This window comes from Amblyraja radiata, chromosome 17 (assembly GCF_010909765.2).
Source record: "Amblyraja radiata isolate CabotCenter1 chromosome 17, sAmbRad1.1.pri, whole genome shotgun sequence".
Lineage (NCBI taxonomy): Eukaryota > Metazoa > Chordata > Chondrichthyes > Rajiformes > Rajidae > Amblyraja > Amblyraja radiata.
This window is the reverse complement of record NC_045972.1, coordinates 3016105-3040083: the sequence shown is the minus strand read 5'-3', so window position 1 is coordinate 3040083 and position 23979 is coordinate 3016105. Positions and strand designations below refer to the sequence as shown.

Here is a 23979-nt window from a genome sequence, read left to right as displayed (position 1 = left end):
AATGGAAACAGACCCTTCAACCCATCGAGCGTATACTGACCATTGATCACCCATTCATACTGGTTCTATGTCATCCCACTTTCTTATCAACTCCTTACACACTAGGGGCAATTTACAGAGGGCAATTAACCTACAAACCTGCACATCTTTGGGATGTGGGAGGTAGCTGGAGCACCAGGAGGAAACCGCACAGCCATAGGGAGAATGTGAAAACTCCACACAGACGACAGCCGAGGTTAAGATTGAACCGGGGTCTCTGGCGCTGTGAGGAAGCAGCTTTACCAGATGTGCCACAGCGCTGCCCTTTTAAAGGAGGTTATGAAGGTAATCGAAGGCAGCGGATGTTTTCTGCATAGATTTTAGTAAGTCATGCATGGGAGGGTGATCCAGAAATTAAGACACATGGGATCAACAGTAACTTGGTTGTATTGATGCATAAATAGCTTACCGAGAACAGAGGGTTGTGGTGGAAGGACAATATTCAGGCTGGCGGTCTATGACCAGTGGAGTTACATGGAACATAGAACAGTAGGGCACTGGACCAGGCCCTTCGGTCCACAACGTCTGAGTCCAATATTTGCCAAAGCCAGCTCTTATCTGTCTGCATATAATCCATGTCCCTCCATTCCCTGCAGATCCATGTGCCAATCCAAAAATCAATCATGCACACACACACACATATACACGCACGCACACACATATACATGCACATATATACGCACACATAAAGACATATACATGCACACATACATATATGAATATACACACACACACACGTAGTATATATGCAATTATTTATATATAATTAATATATTTTTATTTCTGTCTGCATAGTTCTGAAACAGAAGCTTTTCACTAAATGTCACCTATCCATTTCTCCAGAGTTGCTGCCTGATCCACTGAGTCACTCCTGCATTTTATGTCTGTCTTTAAAGAAATGTTTTGGGCGTAAATGTAGATGAGTTGGTTCGTAAGTTTGCAGATGACACTAAGATTGCTGTGTTTGCGGGCTGTGAGGAAGGCTTTCAAAGCATACAACTGGATATAGTGCAGGTTCAGAAATGGGCGGAGAAATGGCAGATGAAGTTGCACTTTGGGACGTTGAATGTAAGGGAAAATATACAATTAATAGCCAGACCCTTTGATGCACAGTCCATAACTTGCAGAAAGTGGCAACACAAGTAGGTAGAGTGGTAAAGAAGGCTCATGGTATGCTTGCCTTCCTTGGTCGGGGCATTGAGTATTAAGCGGCCTTTTCACGGGGCGACTTGACGCAAGAGTTAACCAGAGTTTAACATCGTGGGAACCTCGTGCGATAACAGTACGGCATTCGTGGACCACCGTGGACCACCGTAGCGCTAACGGCAGGTAATCGTGTAACTTGGTCACTCGGGAGAAAATTCAAGAAAGTTTGAATTTCTCCAAGAGTGACTTGTACACTTGTGGTTGAGCATTTCAACATTGTATGAACATAGTGGCCAGTGCGATATCCGTGCGATATCCGTAATAACTCTTGCGGGTACCGTGGGAACTCCTGCGAACAGTGAGTAACTGAGCAGTTTGATTGTCAGTGCTTGTTTTACCTCATTGTTAAATAAATATATTTTTTACTATCTGCTGATGTCTGCAATTCTTCATTAACACATCACTACAAGATGAATGTCTCTAATGTTATAATCCCTCTCATGCTGAAACACAAAATAGTTGAAGGGAGGTGAAATAATCACATTTTCATTCTTTTTCATTTTTGAGTGTTAAGGTACCTCACTTGCTGAGCTTTTTTACTCCAGCAGTTTGTGTCTCTTTTTGTCTAAAGCAGTTTCTAAGACTGTAGGAACTCCGCGGGCCAGGCAGCATCTACGGAGGGAAATGGACATGCGACCCTTTCTTCAGGCTGCCTTATCTCTCCCCCCCCCCCCCCTCCCCCCTACTTCCACCCACACACACAAATGCTGGAGAAACTCAGCGGGTGCAGCAGCATCTATGGAACGAAGGAAATAGGCAACGTTTCGGCCCGAAACGTTGCCTACTTCCTTCGCTCCATAGATGCTGCTGCACCCGCTGAGTTTCTCCAGCATTATTGTGTACCTTCGATTTTCCAGCATCTGCAGTTCCTTCTTAAACACAAATGCACCGAGTTCCTCCAGCATTTCGTGTTTTGCTCAGTATTCCAGCATCCGCTGTCTCCCGCGTCTCCAATAAAACAAAACTACTGTCAAAAGGGTGAAGAATAGGGGCAGAGATAGATACATTCCTGATTAGTGCGGCTGTCAGGAGGTTATGGGGAGAAGGCAAGAGAATGTGGTTGAGAGGGAGAGATAGATCAGCCGCGATTGAATGGCGGAGTGGACTTAATGGCCTAATTTTGCTCCTATAACTAACAAAGATAGTAATTGTTAGGGAAATGTAGTTATTAAAGACGAGGGGGAGCAGAAATGAGCAGTCTGGGATGGCTCGCGAGATACTTGCATAGAGGCACAAAAGTTAAAGAAAGGGCAGATAAACAGAGGGAGGGGGGTACTTCCCTCAGTGCCCATCTGTTACCATTAATTGGACAGTTCGGTCTGTGAAACGCAACACGCCAGCCCCGACATCCAGCCCGGTGGTCAGTCCTTTGAAGATAGACACCAGTTGCTTGGAGCAACTCAGCCGGACAGGCAGCAACTCTGGAGAGAAGGAACGGGTGGCGTTTCGGGTCAAGAGCCTTCTTCAGACTGAGGTCAATCAGGAGTCCCAGCCAACACGACAATCGCCCGCTGCACAGTCTCGGAGCTTCCACTGCGAAAACGGTGCCTACATTTGAGCACTTATGTAACTGAACCATCCTAACACCAACCGCAGAGCATTCCTGAACTACTACCTACCTCATTCGAGACCCTCGGAATGGGTGACGTTTCGGGACGAGACTCTGAAGAAGGGTCTCGAACTGAAACGTCACACATTCCTTCTCTCCAGAGATGCTGCCCGTAACGCTGTGTTACTCCAGCATTTCGTGTCTATCTTCCGTATGCTCTGTGATGGTCATCTCGGAGTCAAGTGGCAACTCTGGTCTGTAGACACGAGGAACTGCAGACGCAGGAATCACGAGCAAAACACAGAGCGTTGGACGAGCCTGACCCTTTGAGTTCCTCCATCACTTTGTGTGGAAGTCAGGTCTGGACATTGCTTGGCTCAGTCTCAGGCGCCGGCTAACTAGGAAGGTCGAGTCAAAGTCCAGCACTAACACTCAAGAAATAACGTTTGCGGCCTGATGTTCCCAATATTTAATTGAAATCATTAATAAAGTAAATAAATAGATACCGGTCTAATCAGTATCTACGGGATTGGACAGGCTAGATGCAGGAAGAATGTTCCCGATGTTGGGGGAGTCCAGAACCAGGGTCCCAGTTTTACAGTCTAACGTGGGAACTCTTTAACTCAGTAAAGTAAAGTAAAGTAAAGTAGCCTTTATTGTCATATCAGCGCACAGGCAGCAGTTGATTGTTGCTCTATTCAGTTTCCCATGGGGTCAGGACGGGACTGGAGTTGGGAGGGAAAGGTGGGGGAGTCGAGGGAGAGGAGGGGGAGACAGATGGGGGTGTCTTCATTTACTGGCGGCGGGTGTCTGTCACTGAAACAGGCAGGTGAGATTTCACATCCACCTTGTGTGTGCCTCTCTCTCTCCCTCCCTCCCTCCTACACAGGCTGAGAGACTCTGCCTCTGTGAGTGTACGTCTCTTTCTCCCCCTCTCCCACACACAGTAAGACCGAGGTACTGTTCTCAGTCCATCTGTGTCTCCCACATACACAGTAAAACATGTCTCCAAATGAGCCAATTCAACCAAGGGAGGATATTTATAGTGTGTGAAAAAAAAGTGACATCATTTGTGCCACGTGATGATTTAACAACACTTCACAATGTTCATTCAAGATTTAACGGGAAAGCTCGGGAGACGGACAAGTCACTCGCACAAATAACAGAAATGCCGAGTACCGTGGGAACTCTTTATCTATCCCCCCGTTATATCGTGTGATATCGTGCTAGACCACGACCACTTCACTCTGGTTACTTCTTGCGTCAAGTCGCCCCGTGAAAAAGCCCCATTAGAGTCAAGACTTTTAGGACTTTGCGAAGGCTGCATTTGGAGTATTACATGCGGTTCTGGTTGCCCCTATATAGGCAAGATATGGAGACTTTGGAAAGGGCAATGGAGGTTAAAGGGAGACTTGATGGAAAGCATATTAAAAAATATTAGGTATAGATAGGGTAGATAGTCAAATCCTTTCCCCAGGATGAAAATATTAAATACGAGAGGGCATAGGTTTAGGCTGAGATGGGCAAAGTTTAAAGGAGATGTATGGGGCAAAATGTTTGCATAGATAATGGTGAATGCCTGGAATGTGCATCAGGGGTGGTGGTTGGAGGTAGGTGGGACTGTGGCATTTAAGAGAATTACGTATGAGCACATAGATATGCAGGCTAGGAAGGGATATGGATTATGTGCAGGTAGATAACAGTTGGTCTTTACCTTCCGAAGGGCCTTTTCCTGTGCTGTTCTATGTCTGTAACCAAATAAATTTAACAAACGTTCACAGATGCACTGGGTGGCACGGTAGCGCAGAGGTAGAGTTGCTGCCATACAGTGCCAGAGAGTGCCGGGTTCGATCGTGACTATGGTTGCTGTCTGTACAGAATTTGAACGTTCTCCCTATGACCGCGTGGGTTTTCTCCGGGAGCTCCTGTTTCCTCTCGCATTCCAAAGGCATACAGGTTTGCAGGTTAATTGGCTACTGTAAGAATTGTAAATTGTCCCTAATGTGAAGGATAGTGCTACTTTGTACAGGGATCGGTGGTTGTCAGGGACTCAGTGGGCCAAAGGGCCTGTTTCCATGCTGTATTTCTAAACTAAACTAAACACTACAGAAAGTATCCTGACTGGGTTCTTCTTGTCCTGGTAGAGAATATTTCTCTCACATATATGTTGCACAAGAGGCTGCAGAGAATGGTAGACTCAGCCCAGTCATAGCCGTCCTCACCATCAAAAACTTCTACACAAAGTGCCTCTCAAGAAGGTGCATCTATCATCAAGGATCCTCTCTATTCGGATCTTGCCATCTTTTCGCTGCTACCGTAGGGCAGAAGGTTCAGAGGCTTGAAATCACAGACCACCATCTTCAGGAATAGCTATTTTCCTTCAACTATCAGGTTCTTGAACTAAACCTAAACCGACCTCAGAAATGGAACCTGATGCTTGCTACTTTTTCTAATTGTATTTTGCGCTATTATTTTGATTTTTTTGCACAGTTTTCTTGTTCTGTTTACTGTCTTGCAGAATTTGTGTAATTTTTGCATGCTTTGTTTTAACGTGCTGTCTGTGTGTTTGTGGCCGTGAGGTTGCCTCTGAAAGAAGATTTTCATTGTTCACCGCAAGGCTCAGTGCTGGGACCCCAGCTATTTACAATATATATTAATTATTTGGACGAGGGAATTGAATGCAACATCTCCAAATGTGCGGATGACACGAAGCTGGGGGGCAGCGTTGGCTGTGAGGAGGCTGCAAGGTGACTTGGATAGGCTGGGTGAGTGGGCAAATGCATGGCAGATGCAGTATAATGTGGATAAATGTGAGGTGGCAAAAACAGGAAAGTAGACTTTATCTGAATGGTGGCCGATTAGGAAAAGGGGAGATACAACGAGACCTGGGTGTCATGGTACACCAGTCATTGAAAGTAGGCATGCAGGTGCAGCAGGCAGTGAAGAAAGCGAATGGTATGTTAGCATTCATAGCAAAAGGATTTGAGTATAGGAGCAGGGAGGTTCTACTGCAGTTGTACAGGGTCTTGGTGAGACCACACCTGGAATATTGCGTACAGTTTTGGTCTACTAATCTGAGAAAAGACATTCTTGCCATAGTACAGGAGTACATAGTACAGGAGTACAGAGAAGGTTCACCAGACTGATTCCTGGGATGTCAGGACTTTCATATGAAGAAAGACTGGATAGACTCGGCTTGTACTCGCTCGAATTTAGAAGACTGAGGGGGGATCTTATAGAAACTTACAAAATTCTTAAGAGGTTGGACAGGCTAGATGCAAGAAGATTGTTCCCGATGTTGGGGAAGTCCAGAACAAGGGGTCACAGTTTAAGGATAAGGGGGAAATCTTTTAGGACCGAGATGAGAAAAACATTTTTCACACAGAGAGTGGTGAATCTGTGGAATTCTCTGCCACAGAAGGTAGTTGAGGCCAGTTCATTGGCTATATTTAAGAGGGAGTTAGATGTGGCCCTTGTGGCTAAAGGGATCAGGGGGTATGGAGAGAAGGCAGGTACAGGATACTGAGTTGGATGATCAGCCATGATCATATTGAATGGCGGTGCAGGCTCGAAGGGCCGAATGGCCTAGCCCTGCACCTAATTTCTATGTTTCTATCTGTACTGCACAGTTCTTGTGCACATGACAATAAACTCGACTTAGCCTGACGGGTTGTATTCTTTCTATGTTTCAATGTCGTGGTTATGGTATTGTGGGTATGGATGGCTTGCTAGGTCACTGCAGAGGCATGTAAGTCATGCCAGGCAAGGATGCAGATTTTCTGCTTTAAAAGCCATTCGTGAACCAAGTAAGTTTTTACACCAATCTGGTAGTTTGATGGGTACTGTTGCAAATGGCTATTTTGTTTTTTTAATTCCAATTATTAATTGAATTTGAAATTCGCAGCTGTATTGGATTGATTTAAACTCTGATCTCTGGATTACTGGTATAGTAACTCAACTACCTTGTCACTTTTGTAGAGCAAACCATAGCATACTGTGGATATTGTACTGTGAAATCCATTGTGTTATTCAATATTGTTAGAATACTGTAAGGGGGAGGAGGCTTGGACTCCAGGAGCATCTGATGGTCTGATAGTCATACAGCTCGGAAACAGGCCCTTCGGCTCAACTTGTCTATGATAACCTAGATGCCCATCTAAGCTTGTTTGATTTGGTCCATATCCCTCTAACCTTTACTATCTAGGTACCTGTCCAAGTGTCTTATTAAATACTGTTAGAGCACCTGCCTCAACTACTTCCTCTGACAACTAGTTCCAAAACCCCACACCCTCTGAGTGAAGAATTTGACCCCCAGAATCATATTAAATCTAGCCCTCTCACCTTAAATATATGTTTTTAATTCCCCTTTGTCTTTGTGCATTCATTCTATCTATTCCGCTCATGATTTATAACCTCTATAAGATCACCTCTCAGCCTCCTGTGCTCCAAGGAGTAGACATAGCTTTCCCAACTTCCCTATAGCTTAGCCTCTCAAGTCCCGACAACATCCTCGTAAATTTTCTCCTAATTGATATTTATAATTTTTAGTCGTCCTAACTGACTGGTTCCTAAATCAGCTTGGACTACATGTGGTCTGCTCTTTTGTTTCTGACGTTGGAGCTGTCTCTCCACTCTAGTTTAGTTTAGAGATACATTGTGGAAACAGGCCCTTCGGCCCATCGAGTCTGCACCGATCAGCAATCCCCGCGCATTAACATTATCCTACACACACTAGGGCCAATTTACACTGATACAAAGCCAATTTCCTACAAACCTGTACGACTTTGGAATGTGGGAGGAAACCGAAGATTTCAGAGAAAACCCATGCAGTCACGTGGAGAACGTACAAACTCCATACCTGCAGCACCCTGATATAGTCAGGATCGAACCCGGGTCTCTGGTGCTGCAAGTACTGTGCAGCAGCAACTCTGTGCCGTCCTACTGCCTTTGTATACTGACACTATAATAATGCTACAGCGAGCTACCTTTCCAACTTGTCAGAGAAGGTGGCTGAGCATAAAGGGACTCCTGATTGTAGAGGTGGGTCTGATAGTAGGCACAAAAAGCTGGAGTAACTCATCAGGTCAGACAGCATCTCCGGAGAAAAGGAATAGGTGACCTTTCGGGTCGAGACCCTTCTTCAAATCCCTGAAACATCACCTATTCCTTCTCTCTGGAGATGCTGTCCGACCCGCTGAGTTGCTCCAGCCCCTTGTATCTATCATCGCTTTAAACCAGCATCTGCAGTTCCTTCCTACACGTTGGGTGACTGATGGTGTTTGGGCGCAGAGCTAGGCTATGGTTGTGGTGAGAGCTCGGGTAGTGTGAATGGACTTGGGGGAAGTCAGAGTCATAGAGTGATACAGTGTGGAAACAGGCCCTTCGGACTAACTTGCCCACACTGGTCAACATGTCCCAACTACACTAGTCCCACTTGCCTGCGCCTGGTCCATATCCCTCCAAACGTGTCCTATCCATGTACCTGTCTAACTGCTCTTAAATGATGGGATAGTCCCAGTAACTACCTCCTCTGGTAGCTTGTTCCATACACTCACCACCCTCTATGTGAAAAAGTTACCCCTCGGATTCCTACTAAATCGTTTCCCCTTCACCTTCAACCTATGTCCTCTGGTCCTCGATTCCCCTATGCTGAACAAGAGACTCTGTGCTCGATCTATTCCTCTCATGATTTTGTACACCTCTATAAGATCACCCCTTGACCTCCTGTGCTCCAAGGAATAGAGACCCATCTCAACCTCTCCCTATAACTCACACCCTCTGGTCCTAGAAACATCCTCGTAAATCTTTTCTGAACCCCTTCAAGCTTGACAATATCTTTCCTGTAACATGGTGCCTAGAACTGAACACAATATTCTAAATGGGATCTCACCAACGTCTTAACTGCAACATGACCTCCCACTTCTATACTCATTACTCTAACTGATGAAGGCCAATGTGCCTAAAGCTTTTTTGATTGGAGGGTAGCTAATGTTACCCCACTTTTTAAGAAAGGCGGGATTGAGAAAACAGGAAGGGGAAGATGCTGGAGGCAATTATAAAAGATGAAATAGTGGCACTTTTGGATAACAGTAACAGGATCGGTCCGAGTCAGCATGGATTTATGAAGGGGAAATCATGCTTGACTAATCTTATGGAATTTTTTGAAGATGTAATGTAACTAGGAGAATGGACAAAGAAGAACCAGTGGATGTAGTGTACCTGGGCTTTCAGAAAGCATTTGATAAGGTCCTACATATGAGATTAGTGGGCAAAATTAGAGCACATGATATTGGGGGTAATGCCCCTGTCCCACTTAGGAAACCTGAACAGAAACCTCTGGAGATTTTGCGCCCCACCCAAGATTTCCGTGCGGTTCCCAGAGGTTGTAGGTGGTTGCCGGAGGTTGCAGGTAGTGAAAGCAGGTAGGGAGACGGACAAAAACCTCTGGGAACCGCACGGAAACCTTTGGTGGGGCGCAAAGTCTCCAGAGGTTTCCGTTCAGGTTTCCTAAGTGGGACAGGGGCATAAGGTACTGACGTGAATAGAAAAACGTTGGCAGGCAGGAAACAAAGAGTAGGGATTAACGGGACCCTTTCAGAATGGCAGGCAGTGACTTGTGGGGTACCGCAAGGCTCGGTGCTGGGACCGCAGCTATTTACAATATATATTAATGATTTAGGTGAAGGGATTAAAAGTAACATTAGCAAATTTGCAGATGACTCAAAGCTGGGTGGCAGTGTGAACTGTGAGGAGGATTCTATGAGGATGCCGAGTGACTTGGGCAGGTTGGGTGAGTGGGCAGATGCATGGCAGATGCAGTTTAATGTGGATAAATGTGAGGTTATCCACTTTGGTAGCAAAAACAGGAAGGCAGATTATTATCTAAACAGTGTCAAGGGGAAATACAACGGGATCTGGGGTCCTTCATCAGTCACTGAAAGTAAGCATGCAGGTACAGCAGGCAGTGAAGAAAGCAAATGGCATGTTGGCCTTCATAACAAGAGGAGTTGAGTACAGGAACAAAGATGACTTTCTGCAGTTGTACAGGGCCCTAGTGAGGCCACACCTGGAGTATTGTGTGCAGTTTTGGTCTCCAAATTTGCGGAAGGACATTGTTGCTATTGAGAGAGTGTAGCGTAGGTTCACGAGGTTAATTCCCGAGATGGCGGGACTCATGTGTTGATAGAATGGAGCAGCTGGGCTTGTATACTCTGGAATTTAGGATGAGAGGAGATCTTATTGAAATACTAGACTAAGTGGGACCCGTTGGGTCCCAGCAACACATGGGAGGGCTGGTCCCCCAACGCAATATTCCACCTCTCCACCAATTCCAATATTGGTGGCCAGTAGGGGAGGAGGGGGGGGGGGGGGCTTTCTGGAGCGCTAGTATGGGTGTTGTGGGCTGAAGGGACTGGTTTCCAGAGGGCTAGCATGGACATTGTGGGCCGAATGGATTCTTCAGCTGGCGGCTCAGTCACTCAAGCCTGTTGTGCTGGCAGCTCATTCACTCACGGCTGGTGGGCTGGCAGTTGACTCACGGCTATTCCTTGAAATTCCATTTCAAGCAGGGTGCAAGGCCACCAAATTCAAGTGCAGTTTCATACCATTTCAAGCAGGGTGCAAGGCCACTAAAGACAGCGAGACGTGACCTCTCCCTCCTCTATCTTGCAGAGACTGAGCCACGCCCACACTTCTGGGTTTTATAGTCCATCTCCCCCTCCCACCAGAAGGGGCATGGCCTTCATGGTGTGATTGACAGGAGAGAGAATCTCAACATTTTTTAACACTAATAACTTTTATTTTTCATCGATGGGAAAAATCCTCGGCACCTGATGAGCGGAGGGGGACTCTGAGTAAGATGGCCAAAAATCTCAACCGTTCGTGGTAGAGTTTTTTCTAAAATCAATATAAAGGGCAAACAGGAAGTGGTCAAGATTAGACTTTTAATTATATAGAAAGCAAGGCAACTTTAATGAGGCAACACGGCTTTAGCATTTCCAAAACAAAGGCAACACAGCTTTAGCATTTCCAAACCAAAAGTAACACAGCTTTAGCATTTCCAAACCAAAGGCAACACAGCTTTAGCATTTCCAAACCAAAGGCAACACAGCTTTAGCATTTCCAGACCAAAGGCAACACAGCTTCAGCATTTCCAAACCAAAGGCAACACTGATTTAGCATTTCCAAACTATATTTTCAAACCACATTAAGGGCACTGACAGGTCAGTAAAACCACTCACAGTTTAGTAGACATGTGTTCAGTGTTATTCACAGCTCAGACTGAGAGACGTGATCCTCTCGCTTCCCCATCTTGCAGAGACTGACTGAGGTACTCAACACTTCCGGGTTTTATAGTCCCTCCGGATGGGGCGTGGCTTTCAGGAGAGAGAATCCCAACATTTTTTAAACATTTTATTTTTCATCGATGGGAAACATCCTCTTGTCCTGCGCAGCGGAGGCGGACTCTGAGTAAGATGGCCAAAAGTCACAGCCGTAAGGGGCAGCGTTTTTTCTAAAATCAAGATACAGAACAACAGGAAGTGGTCAAGATCAGACTTTTAGTAATATAGATATAAGATTGTTAAGGGTTTGGACACGCTGGAGGCAGGAAACATGTTCCCGATGTTTGGGGAGTCCAGAACCAGGGGCCACTTTTTAAGAATAAGGGGTAAGCCATTTAGAACGGAGATGAGGAAAAACTTTTTCACCAAAAAAGTTGTGAATCTATGGAATTTCTATCTCAGAAGGCGTTGGAGGCCAATAAGCGAGTTCAGTATTCCGACTGCGCATGCCCAGGTCATAGGTCACTAGCTATAAAACAGTCTTGGCAACGGTGGTGCTGCATTGTGTGCAGGCTTGCGTTTCATCCGTAGTCGGGTCGGGTTCGGCTCTCTGACGCTGTGGGTGCTGTTGAGTTGCTGTTGAGGCGTCCCCCATCCCCTCCCCGGTATCCCGTCCCTGGCCGGAGGTGTCTGGGGTGGCCCTGGGCTGGTGGGGCGGCCCAGACTTGCAGCCGCTGGCTTCAGCTCGGCTCTGCCTATCCCGCCGGGTTGGCCGGCAGCCCTCCACGTCGATACCCCTCCCCTCAGACCGACACCGAGATCCTGCTGAAGATGGGCAGCCGCTGGCCCTGCTCGAAACCGGGCGACTCTGAGCCGCTGCTGCTGGTGTCGTCCTGGTCGGAGAGAGAGTCTGTGGACGGGCTCCTGCCGGCCATGGGTAGGCCGGGTGCCCGCTGGAGCTGCGGGTACTGTTGGTGATGGTGGTGCTGGCGGCAGCAGCAACTTGCCCAGCCCCAAGCCCAGACTCTGGAGTTGGAGCGAGGTTGGACTGGAGTTGGTGTTGGCTGTGGGTTTGGGGCCACTGGTGTTGGGGTTGGCACTTCTCCACGCTGGGCCTGGGGGCCGTTGTCCCGTCGGTCCGGACGGCTTGAGTGGGGGGGGGGGACACACACACCGGTTTTGGCAGCGCTTGGGGGTCACCCTCAACCCCCGCCCGCCCACCTGTTCTCCGTTTCCCCCCCCCCCCACCACCACCCAGCCTGCCCGGCCTCCCCCATCCCGTCCCGCCCGGTATACCCTCCCCCCCCCCAACCTCCGCCGCCCGTCTGGTCTCAGGCCTGGCTGGTCATCCCGTTCCGCCCGGTCTCTCACCCCCCCCCCCCCCCCCCCCCCCCCCCAGTCCCAGACTCCGCCGTCCCACCCGTCTCCAACTGAAAAAAGACAAAAAATCGGACCAAAAGTATACTCACTTTATCTATAGCGCTGAGATCTATTTACCATTATAGCTTATAACCTTTGCCAAATCCCATGATTCCTTGCGTTTTTCGGAATACCGAACTCGCTTGTTCTCTGGATGCTTTCAAAAGAGAGTTAGATAGAGCTCTTAAAGATAGTGGAGTCAGGGGATATGGGGAGAAGGCAGGAATGGGGTACTGATTGTGGATGATCACAGTGAATGGCGGTGCTGGCTCGAAGGGCCGAATGGCCTACTCCTGCACCTTTTGTCTATTGTTTATTGACCACCTTATCTACCTGCACCTCGACCTTCAAGGAACCATGCACCTGCACTCCGAGATCCCTCTACTTTACAACACTATCCAGAGGCCTACCATTTACTGTGTAGGTCCCATCCTTGTTAAACGTCCCAAAATGATGAATGCTGTGGTGGATGTTTGTGTTACAGTTTTATTGTGTGTTCTTTATTATTGTACTGCTGCTGACAACCCAAATTTCCACCAACCCTGGTTGTGTGGCAATAAATTATATCTATCTATCTAAATGCAACAGCTCACACTTCTAATTGTGCTTTTTCTGCTGCTACTCGTGGACCGCAGAAAAGGACACAAGTATCAAGTTGTCCTTTCAATGCCTCCTCACCATCTGCGCAGGTTTTTTCCCCATTCAGTAAGTATTGACAAATTAATGGACAGAAAGAGTTTATCATAATCATCATAATCATACTTTATTGGCCAAGTGTTTTGTAACATACGAGGAATTTGATATGAAAAGATATTGGAGATTTTTAAGGAAAGATGTTTTCTGAAATTGAACCCCTTTTATACAAGTGCAACTTATACTATCTCTTGAAAGAACAAGTGCTTCAACAGCGATTACCGGAACTTGGTCTTTCCCCAAAATATTACTGTGTGCTTCTTGGAGCAATGTAATGGTTCCTTATTTGTTTTTGATTTTTCAAGAAATTATTATTATTAATTCTGATGTTTAACACTTCATCTTTTACAGGAGATTGAATCCCGATGAGAGGCCTCTACAAATCCTTTATGATTATCTATCGGGATTAGGTTTCCAGGATCCACTTCGGATACAAGAGGAAAGTGCCATTGCTGATTTGAGTTGCATGATTAGATACTTTCATGGTAAGATTATTTTAGCTAGGGATTTAAAAAAACCTGACAAATGCTGTTTCAAATTTGAAAAAACCCCATACATAATAAACTAGGCAGTGGCCAGTGATACCCAAAGATTTTTTGTCATTTGATGACGCAGTAGTCAGAGTCATACAGTTCCCCACATTAACCAAGATACCGCATCAACACTTGGCCCACCTACCTGCATTTTATCCATATCCTTCTAAACCTTTCAAATGTCTTAAATGTTGTTATAGTAACTGGCTCACCTCAATGGATATTTATAAGGAGAGATAGATAGATAGATTCTTGATTAGTACGGATGTCAGGGGTTATGGGGAGAAGGCAGGAGAGTGGGGTTAGGAGGAAGAGATAGATCAGCCATGATTGAATGGTGGAGTAGACTTGATGGACCGAATGGCCTAATTCTGCTCTTATCATTTATGACCTACCTCCTCTGGCAGCTTGTTCCATATACCCAGCACAGCATTTTTGACCTAATGTTCGGATTTTTAATTCCGGAATTGTTTGTCACTAGAGAATGCTGGCCTGCTGCTGACAAGTTATTTCATTTTCAAATTACTGAAGAGGTCTTACCACTGTGGTCTCTTTAATTTGGGTTAATGGCCATGCTAGCAGATCAGTATTTTATTGCTCATCCTAAATTGCCTCTAATAAGATAATTTCAGAGGGATGTTAAGAGATAACAACATTGTAAATCTTGAGTCATCTTGGGTCATTTACAGGGCAGATTGGGTAAGGATAGCAGATTTCGTTCCGGATAGAACATTTGTGAACAAGATGGGTTTTTAATTATGATCCACAATTGTGTGGCCATTGACTTTTTAGTTCTCTTAATGCTGTGGTAGGATTCAAACTCTTGTTTCAAATTTATACGGCATCTGCACTCCACTCCTGTAATTTTACTGGAGATGCTTTTGGAAATGCCGATGTTGGAATCTCGAGTAAAGTATAAAGTGCTGGAGTAATTCATTGGGTCAGGCAGCATCTGTGGACGGAATGCATAGACAACGTTTTGGGTCAAGACCCTTCTGCAGTCAGCCCAAAAATGCTTTTCAGCTATTCAAATGGATCCAAAGAGTGATAGCTGAGTACAAAGATGTCTGCAATGATGATGCCACCCGCCACCCCCCTCCCCCCACCCGTGAGAATAAGAATTACACACTTTGGGTGCACTACTCTGAAAATTCGTTGAGAAAAATCAGCCAACATTGTTGCCTTCACGTCTTTTCAGTTTAAGTACAGTATCATTCTTTAAATGTGTCATATTTCATCAATAGCATGTTTTCTTTCCTTTTCGCACCAAATTCACTGCAGAAATGCCTTTCAGTCAGCATCTGGAAATAAAAGTATACATTTCGATGGACATGAATGCAATTTTGGTCTTTGACTGTAATCATTATTTCTGAAGATGGGTCTTGACCCGAAACGTTACCCATTCCTTCTCTCCAGAGATGCTGCCTGTCCCGCTGAGTTACTCCAGCAATTTGTGTCTACCTTTGATTTAAACCTACATCTGCAGTTCATTCTTACACATCATTATTTACAATTTATTTTCTGAGTTTTAGATCAAAGATAAAATTTCCTAAACTAATTTTTCAGATTTCTAAATCTGTGAAGACATGACATACGAGAGTATAGTGTGCTAATTAATCTACTGTACAACACTGCTTGATTATCATCTTATTTGATTCTATACAATACCCTATGATCTACACCCTAGCTTACAGCTCATAAGATATTACAATCCACAATTATATTAATATTGCACATGGTTTCTATTTTGCTTGGTGCTACATGGTGAAACCCAAATGTATAAACATGGCCTTTATTAAAATCTGACAACGTACACTTTAACCACATGTGATTTTTTTCTATTACAAATCCCAAATTGTGGAGTACAGAGGCAAATAAATAAATGATGGGTCTTTGTCCCAAACATGGAGGGCACGGTATATACCTGTACGCCTTTGGAGTGTGGGAAGAAACCAGACATCCCAGACAAAACCTACTCGGTCATAGGGAGAACGTACAAACTGTACAGACAAGCACCTGTAGTCAAGGTCAAACCTGGGTTTCGGGCACTGCAAGGCAGCAACTCTACTGCTGTGCCACCGTACTGCCCCCGAAATTCTCCACTCTGATCTCGCTGTTTTCCATGTCCTTCTTGGTGAAAACAGATACAAACTACTCGTTTAGCATCTTGTCTACATCCCTCAATCCAAGAATACATTCTCTCCTTTATGCTTGAGTAGCCCTTCTCCCTGGTTACCCTCTTGTTTTTAATGTAGATATAAAAAGCCTTGTGATTTTCTTTAATCTGATTTGCCAAAGGCCTTTTGACTCTTCTAATTGCCCATGTGAAAAGGAATATTTTATCTGCCTGTTACATTTTCCAACATGTAATGAAAATAATTTGTGGGAAAAGTCTTTGCAATTCAGTGGGAAACATAACTGGGTATAGGTTTTATGGATGGCTGTTATTGGATATGTCACCAGAAACTAAAAAAAAAAGTGTTCTTGTGGCTCTATATCACCGTAGAACACATACATGGCTGATTAAGACAGCTCTGGTGGATGCAACGCCGTAGAAAGCTTAGGGAAGTGGATGGTGCAGGAGTACATTGGATAAATTAATAGGAAACATAGAAACATAGAAACATAGAAATTAGGTGCAGGAGTAGGCCATTCAGCCCTTCGAGCCTGCACCGCCATTCAATATGATCATGGCTGATCATCCAACTCAGTATCCCGTACCTGCCTTCTCTCCATACCCTCTGATCCCCTTAGCCACAAGGGCCACATCTAACTCCCTCTTAAATATAGCCAATGAACTGGCCTCGACTACCCTCTGTGGCAGAGAGTTCCAGAGATTCACCACTCTTTGTGTGAAAAAAGTTCTTCTCATCTCGGTTTTAAAGGATTTCCCCCTTATCCTTAAGCTGTGACCCCTTGTCCTGGACTTCCCCAACATCGGGAGCAATCTTCCTGCATCTAGCCTGTCCAACCCCTTAAGAATTTTATAAGTTTCTATAAGATCCCCTCTCAATCTCCTAAATTCTAGAGAGTATAAACCAAGTCTATCCAATCTTTCTTCATAAGACAGCCCTGACATCCCAGGAATCAGTCTGGTGAACCTTCTCTGCCCTCCCTACGTGAGTGCATTAGAAAATATTGACATTTGGAATCAATGCGAGTCATAACATTTTATACCCTATACCAGGGTCCCAACCTGAAACATCACCTATCCTTGTTCTCCAGAGATGCTGCATGACCTGCTAAGTTACTCCAAACATTTTGTCTTCTTTTGTAAACCAACATCTGCAGTTCCCTGTGTCCTCATTAAATACCACAGTTGGAACAAAAGGAATGGATCGCAATCCACAGTTTTACCAGCCATGCATTAAATTGTCCACATTCATGCGTGGAGACATTGCGTTTTTAATGGATAATTAGCTGTTATAATTGATATATAACTGATAACCACCTTGAATGTTTTCAGGGTGACCAATTGGGGGATTCATTTTTGCTATTGACAGTATGGAATTCAGTGAGATGTACTAAAGTCTCACACTCAATCAAAGTAGCATGATTTCAGGAAATCCAAGAAAAGGGAGTATCAGAGAAGCAGCGTGATTTTGAGGTTTACGAGTACAGATGGTTAAAAGGATAGCAAAAGACACGTGCAGGAAAGCGGCACTGAGGTACAGGCACGGAAATCGCTATCAAAACATGCGGGGGACACAATTTCTTGGCGGCCGCGCGCATGCGCACACACGCAAGGCTTCGGCTGTGGGCCCTGGGGATGGTAACATCGGGAGCTGACCTGGTTGGTGACCGACTCCGAACTCCAGCAACAGCAGCTTTGTCCGCCCAGAATCGTGGGGCTTGAATCGGCCCGTTCACGGGGTCTTTCATCGGCCGGCGGGGGCTTCAACATTGGGAGCCTCGATCGCCTCGATGCAGCAGCTTGATTCTAAGCTGCGCCGGGGGCTAAAAGGCAACGCGAACGGGCCGATTCAGCCCTTGGAAAGCGTTGATAAAGTCCGGATTACAAAACATGGGGGGGGGGGGGGATTGTCCCCCTACCTCTCAAAGCAGGGGGGACCCCCCCCTCCAGGATTTCCACCCATGAGATAGAAGACAAGCCACTCTTATTGAATGATGGAACAGACCTTTTCTTTTATCTTGTTATTATGAATGCAGTATGAGGATCAGAACCTTGAGGAAGGTTGCAACATTGGTTCTGCCTCATTCATTGGCCTAAAAGAAAAGGTAGAACTCCTCTATCCTTTGGTATAAAGTATGAATGACCTTTGCAATGTTTTGGTGAGCAGCAAAGTGAAGATTTGACACAGATAAGTGGCAGCGGACTTGGGATCATTCCAGACTGATTTATCCCAATTCTAGAAGGTGGAGTACAGAAATGACCTTGGAGTGTTGTTGCAGTTCAGCTGTGTATGGAAGCCGGCGGCAGAGTACAGTAACTTACAGATGTCAACGATGATTGTTCTCATGATCGACAGCTTCAATAGTTCAACGAGCCTGCGTCCCTTTAAATTCTTGGTGGATAATGTCTCCAAAGGTGATATCTTCTATACCTCCTTTTGCATGCCTGCACCTATGCATGCCTGCAACTTCTCCAGTATCTTTCTAACTCAGTTTTAGCAGCAGAAGTAGTGGTATCTGGTAAACTCCCCATGGCAAGTGTGGAATTGATTGTCATTGACTGCGCGCAGGTTTTATAATGGATTGCCACACTCTACAGGACCATGTAGCAGACATTTAATGTTTGATGTTTGAGGGCAAGTTACCCCTTTAAATTGTAGGAGCTGCAATTTTTGAGAAGCGGATGAATGTGATATTGATCAATTATCGCGTTTTTAAATAATGCTATTGAGTTTGACATTGGAACTCTAGAAACTGTGATTGCATGATTAATAACATAATTGCGTTTCCTAGATAAGTCCAAAGGCATTGCATGTGTATTCAAGGCAAAATAATAAAAAGGGGAAAATAAAGACAGGGCCATTATGGGCCACAGGGCAATTTGTGTTTGGAGTCAGAAGATATAGGTGACATCCTAAATGTATACTTTTCATCGGTATTCATAAAGAAAATGTATTTGTATTTGTAGAATGCAGTGAAGGGATAGTTGAAGGTCAAGTACAGTCTCCATAAAGGAAGAGGTATTCAATGCTTTGGCAAGCTGGTTTTGTTTTATCTTGTGTTCTGATGGGAGACAAGGGAAGAGATGCTGGTGCTATGGCTGAGATCTTTAAATCTTTGTTGGACCCAAGTGAGGAACCAAATAGCTGGAGGACAATAAATGTAGCCCTATTTTCCAGAAAGGTAGCAAGGAATAATCTAGTAACTATCGACCTGTGCACCAAACATTAATGGTAGGGAAGATTCAGGAAAACATTCCGATGGAAGTAATTAATGATTATTTGGAAATGCAGGGACTAATCGGAGACTCCCAATATTTTATCAAGGACATATTCCATCAACCTAATTTGGTTGAATTCTTTGAGGTGACATAGCATATCGATTGAGAGCAGAGCAGTAGATGTAATATACATAATTTGGTAAAATCTTTGATAAACTTCCACTTTGTTAAGATCCCACAACTAGTTCAAAAGGATAAGGCACCTGGTATTCAGAGTGGTGAACTAGATTCAAAATTAACTTAGCTGTAGGAAATGGTGCTGATAGAAGGCTGTTTTTACAACTAGATGCCGATGACTAGCGGTATCCCACATGTTCAGTGCTGGGAAGCTTGAAGAGAGGTGGAGCAGGATAAGGTATGCCATTAGTTGTATATTTTCCCCTTACATTTGAACTCCCTAACACCTCACGCCTGTTCGCTAAACTCCATCAAACTCCATCTACCGTTTCTCCGCCTATTTCTATAGCTGATCAATGTATACTTTGCTGTATACTTAAATGGCCTTCCTCACAGTGCGTGACCCCAGCAATCTTGGTGTCATCTGCAAACTTACTAACCGACCCCTCTACATTTGCGTCTGTCATATTTATGTCACAAATACAGAGGTCCCAGCACAGATCCCTGCGGATCTGCGGATCAGCCTACCATGGGGCATTTTATAAAATACCTTACTAAAATCCATATAGACAACATCCACTGCATATCCTCATAGGTCACCTTTCTCATAAAACTCAATCAAGTTAGTAAAACTTTAACTGCTGCTTACAAAGACATGCTGTTCTCCCTAAATAATCAATTTTCTTCCAGATGGGAGAAAATCCTATCCCAAATAATCTTCTCTAATAGCTTCTCTACACTACCATGGGGCTCACGGGCCTATAATTTCCCGGATTCTCCCCACTTCCATTCTTAAAGAAAGTATCAACATTAGCTACTCCTCTGGGACCTCACTTTGCAAAGATCTTTGTCAAGACTCCTGCAATCTCTTCTCTTGCCTCTCTCGGTATTTTGGGATAGGTCCCATGAGGCCCTGGGGATTTATACACCATAGTGCTCTTCAAGAGCCCCCAAAACCACTTTCTTCTTGGTCTCAAACTGCCCTTGCACATTAGTATTCTCCACACTGACAGGGCTCTCACTTAACTTTTTTTCCCTGTTGCCAGCCGGGCAACCTTGACAGCTTTTTAGGTTGCCAAATGACAGGTGGTCATTTGGTGGTCGTTTAGGTGGTCATTTAAGACGGTTTGCATGACGCGTGTGATAATGTGCTCGGACGAAGTGCGTAGTTAGCAGTCGGAATTATGCTCAATGAAGCATTCATGTATTATGTTCAAGAAGGAACTGCAGATGCTGGAAAATCGAAGGTAGACAAAAGTGCTGGAGAAACTCGGCGGGTGCAGCAGCATCTATGGAGCGAAGGAAATAGGCAACGTTTCAGGCCGAAACCCAGTAGTCTGAAGAAGGGTTTTGGCCCGAAACATTGCCTATTTCCTTCACTCCATAGATGCTGCCGCATCCGCTGACTTTCTCCAGCATTTTTGTCTACATTCACATATTACTTCTGCTTCAAATAACTCACAAACTAAACATATTCACCATTCAAGACATGATATATACCACAATGACATGCAGCAAAATTATAATTCAATATCTCAACTCTTTTTATACATTGCAATTAATGCAATTTCTATTAGTTCTTTCCACTTCCAAACAAAAATGTGGTTGGATTATTCAGCATATGATCAACCTGTGTCTATAAATCCTAGACCATGGTAACATACTACAGATTGATGCAAGCATGTTTTCTGTGAAGGACCGAAAATTACCATGACATGGCCATAGCATGGGTCGTTATTGCTATTGGCACAGAAACACTCTGGCTTCCCACATAATTTATCCATAACAAAATATACAGGTTGCAAGGAAATTTCTAAAGGCATTTTATGATAATAGCTGTTAAAACCGACTATACCCAGGTTAAACATTACACTAACTGACAAGAGATGGCCAAAGGACATAACTGCAGCAAATGCTCTTTTAATAATATGTTTAAAGGTGTCAAAACAAATAATAACATTGGGAATTAAAACACATTCCGTTATCAAACATAGTCAATGTTCACTCTGAAGACTATGAAGCACAATAGGGTCAGGGGATGTGTGAATCAGTGCGGGGTGGATAGATGGCGGGGGTTGAGAAGGCAATCGGTGCGGAATGGATGGATTGAGGCAGGTGAAATAGTACGTGTTGGTTGGAGTATGTAAAATTGAGGGGAGAGCACGGGGGATGTCAGTGGTGTTGAATGGGGGGGATCAGTACGGGATGGATGGATGGGGGGGGGGGGGGATCAGTACAGGATGAATGGGGGTAGACAAAAATGCTGGAGAAACTCAGCGGGTGAGGCAGCATCTATGGAGCGAAGGAAATAGGCAACGTTTTGGGTCGAGACCCTTCTTCAGACTGTTCCCCCCCTTCTTCAGACTGTTCCCACCATTCTTCTTGAATTGGGGGGATCAGTACAGGATGGATGGGGGGGGGGGGATAAGCACAGGATGAATGGGGGGGGGGGGGATCAGTACAGGATGAATGGTGGTGGGGGGGGTCTGCAGGATGAATGAATGGGGGATTACTACAGGATGAATGAGGGAATCGGTACAGGATGAATGGGGAGATCACTACAGGATGGATGGGGGAGAAGTGCAGAATGGATGGGAAGGGGGGTCAGTACAGGATGAATTGTGGGACCAGTGTAGGATGGATGGGGGGTGGCAGGAGAATCAATGTGAGGTGGGTAGGGTGATGAATAGATTGGGGGGGGGGAGATGGGGAGGGGAGCACAGGGGATGTCTGAGGACTGAATAGAGGAGGGAATGGGGATCAGTGCGGAATGGAGAGGAGGGGTGGAGAAGGGCGTAGAAGAGAGGGGGGCGGGGGGGAAGGGGCAGAGGAGGTGGGGAGGAAGGAAGGTCAGCGCTCCTCGGACAACATCGCCCCGCTACCTTGGCCGTCCCTGTCCAACGCCAAAGTGCCGCCGCCAAAGGGGGGGGCGGTTGGGAGCTCCTCGCCACCGCCTCCCCTCCTCCGCCAGACGACAGGAAGGTGCGGGGCCGAGTGGTGTAGCTCAAAGATCCTATAGCTATCCCGATGAGGCTCTCACCAGGGTTTCTTCAATACCCCGTAACACTGCTCTCTCTCCCCGCCCCCCCACTCGTAACAAGGGCAGAGTCCCCCTAGTCCTCACCTTCCACCTCACTAGCCGTCACATACAACAAATAGTTCTCCGTCATTTTCGCCACCTCCAACGTGACCCCACCACTTGCCACATCTTCCCATCTCCCCCCTTGCTTTCCGCAAAGACCGCTCCCTCCGTAACTCCGTGGTCAATTCTTCCCTTCCCACCCGTACCACCAATCATCACCGGGCACTTTCCCCTGCAGCCGCAGGAAATTCTACACTTGTCGTTTTACCTCCCCCCTCGACTCCATTCAAGGACCCAAGCAGTCGTTCCAGTTGCGACAGAGGTTCACCTGCACCTCCTCCAACCTCATCTATTGCATCCGCTGCTCTAAATGGCAGCTGATCTACATCGGTGAGACCAAGCGTAGGCTTGGCGATCGTTTCGCCGAACACCTCAGCTTGGTTCTTGGTTCTTGGGTCCTCCAAAATATTCCAACTGGAATTTAAACTGGAGGTGGTGAAGGGAGGGATTAAGCCGGAAAGGGTATAAAGAACACACACTATAGAATTTAACATAAAACATCCCCACGGTCCGCAATAACCTACCTGATCTCCCGGTGGCTCAACACTTCAACTCCCCGTCCCATTCCGAATCCGACCTTTCTGTCCTGGGTATCCTCCCTGGCCAAAGTGAGCACCACCGGAAATTGGAGGAGCAGCACCTCATATTTCGCTTGGATAGTTTATATCCCAGCGGCATGAACATTGACCTCCAATTTCTGGTAGCCCTTATTGTCTCCTCCCCTTCTGTGTCTTTGGCACTGTGCAAGTCCCAGTCAATATTGGGGAAGTTAAAGTCACCAACTAAGATACTGCCTCCGACTGCATTCTATCTCTTTCCCGCACACTCCCCTGACATTGGTCTGAAGAAGGGTCTCGACCTGAAACGTCATCCATTCCTTCTCTCCAAAGATGCTGCCTGTCCGCTGAGTTATTCCAGCATTTTGTGTCTACCTTCGACTAAGATAACCCTTGGTCATCAGTCTACATTCCTGTTCTGTTGTAGCAGCAGGAATAGGCCATTTGGACCCTTGCATTGATAATTTTTCACAAGACCACAGTCAATCTAAACTTAACTCCACATTCTTGACTGTCCTTGTAACCTTGCTTCCCATGTAGCATTGCAATGCCAATTCCTCTGCATAGGAGATGTCAAGCAGAGATTGGGTGATTGCCAGCATTTTTTGTTGAATACAGAATAGTTGCTACTAAAGGGCCTTCCCTCAATTTTTTATTTACCATTAGTGATGACTTTTGTTGTTGCTGCTTCCTGCATTTGTATAAAATTGAAAATTTGATTCCTTTTTCAGTTAGATTTCCATTCTGTTCCCTTGGTCCATTTCTGACTATTTTGATATCTCTATCTTCATCACCAGCGCCAGGTTTGCTACCAATATCTACGTCCAAAATCTTCCACAAATATCTCAATGGTGGCTCCTCCCATCCTGTTTTCTGTAGGAATTTCATCTGATTCTCCCAGTTCCTCTATCTCTGTCGAATCTGCTCTGATGACGAGATTCTCCACGCCAGTTAAGATGTTTTTTTCCCTAAACCATTGCTTTCCCTTGGCCAATGGGAAGGGGCCATTATATATAATAATAATAATAA

At 45.4% G+C, this 23979-nt stretch overlaps 1 protein-coding gene across 1 annotated transcript in view; it reads left to right on the top strand.

Moving 5' to 3' along the window:
• Positions 1-23979, top strand: part of phlpp2 (PH domain and leucine rich repeat protein phosphatase 2) — a 136391-nt gene that overhangs the window by 26997 nt on the left and 85415 nt on the right. Inside the window, exon 3 of the mRNA XM_033035629.1 lies at positions 13540-13673. Within this exon, the coding sequence (XP_032891520.1) occupies positions 13540-13673 (134 nt within the window). The remainder of the gene's footprint in view (positions 1-13539; positions 13674-23979) is intronic.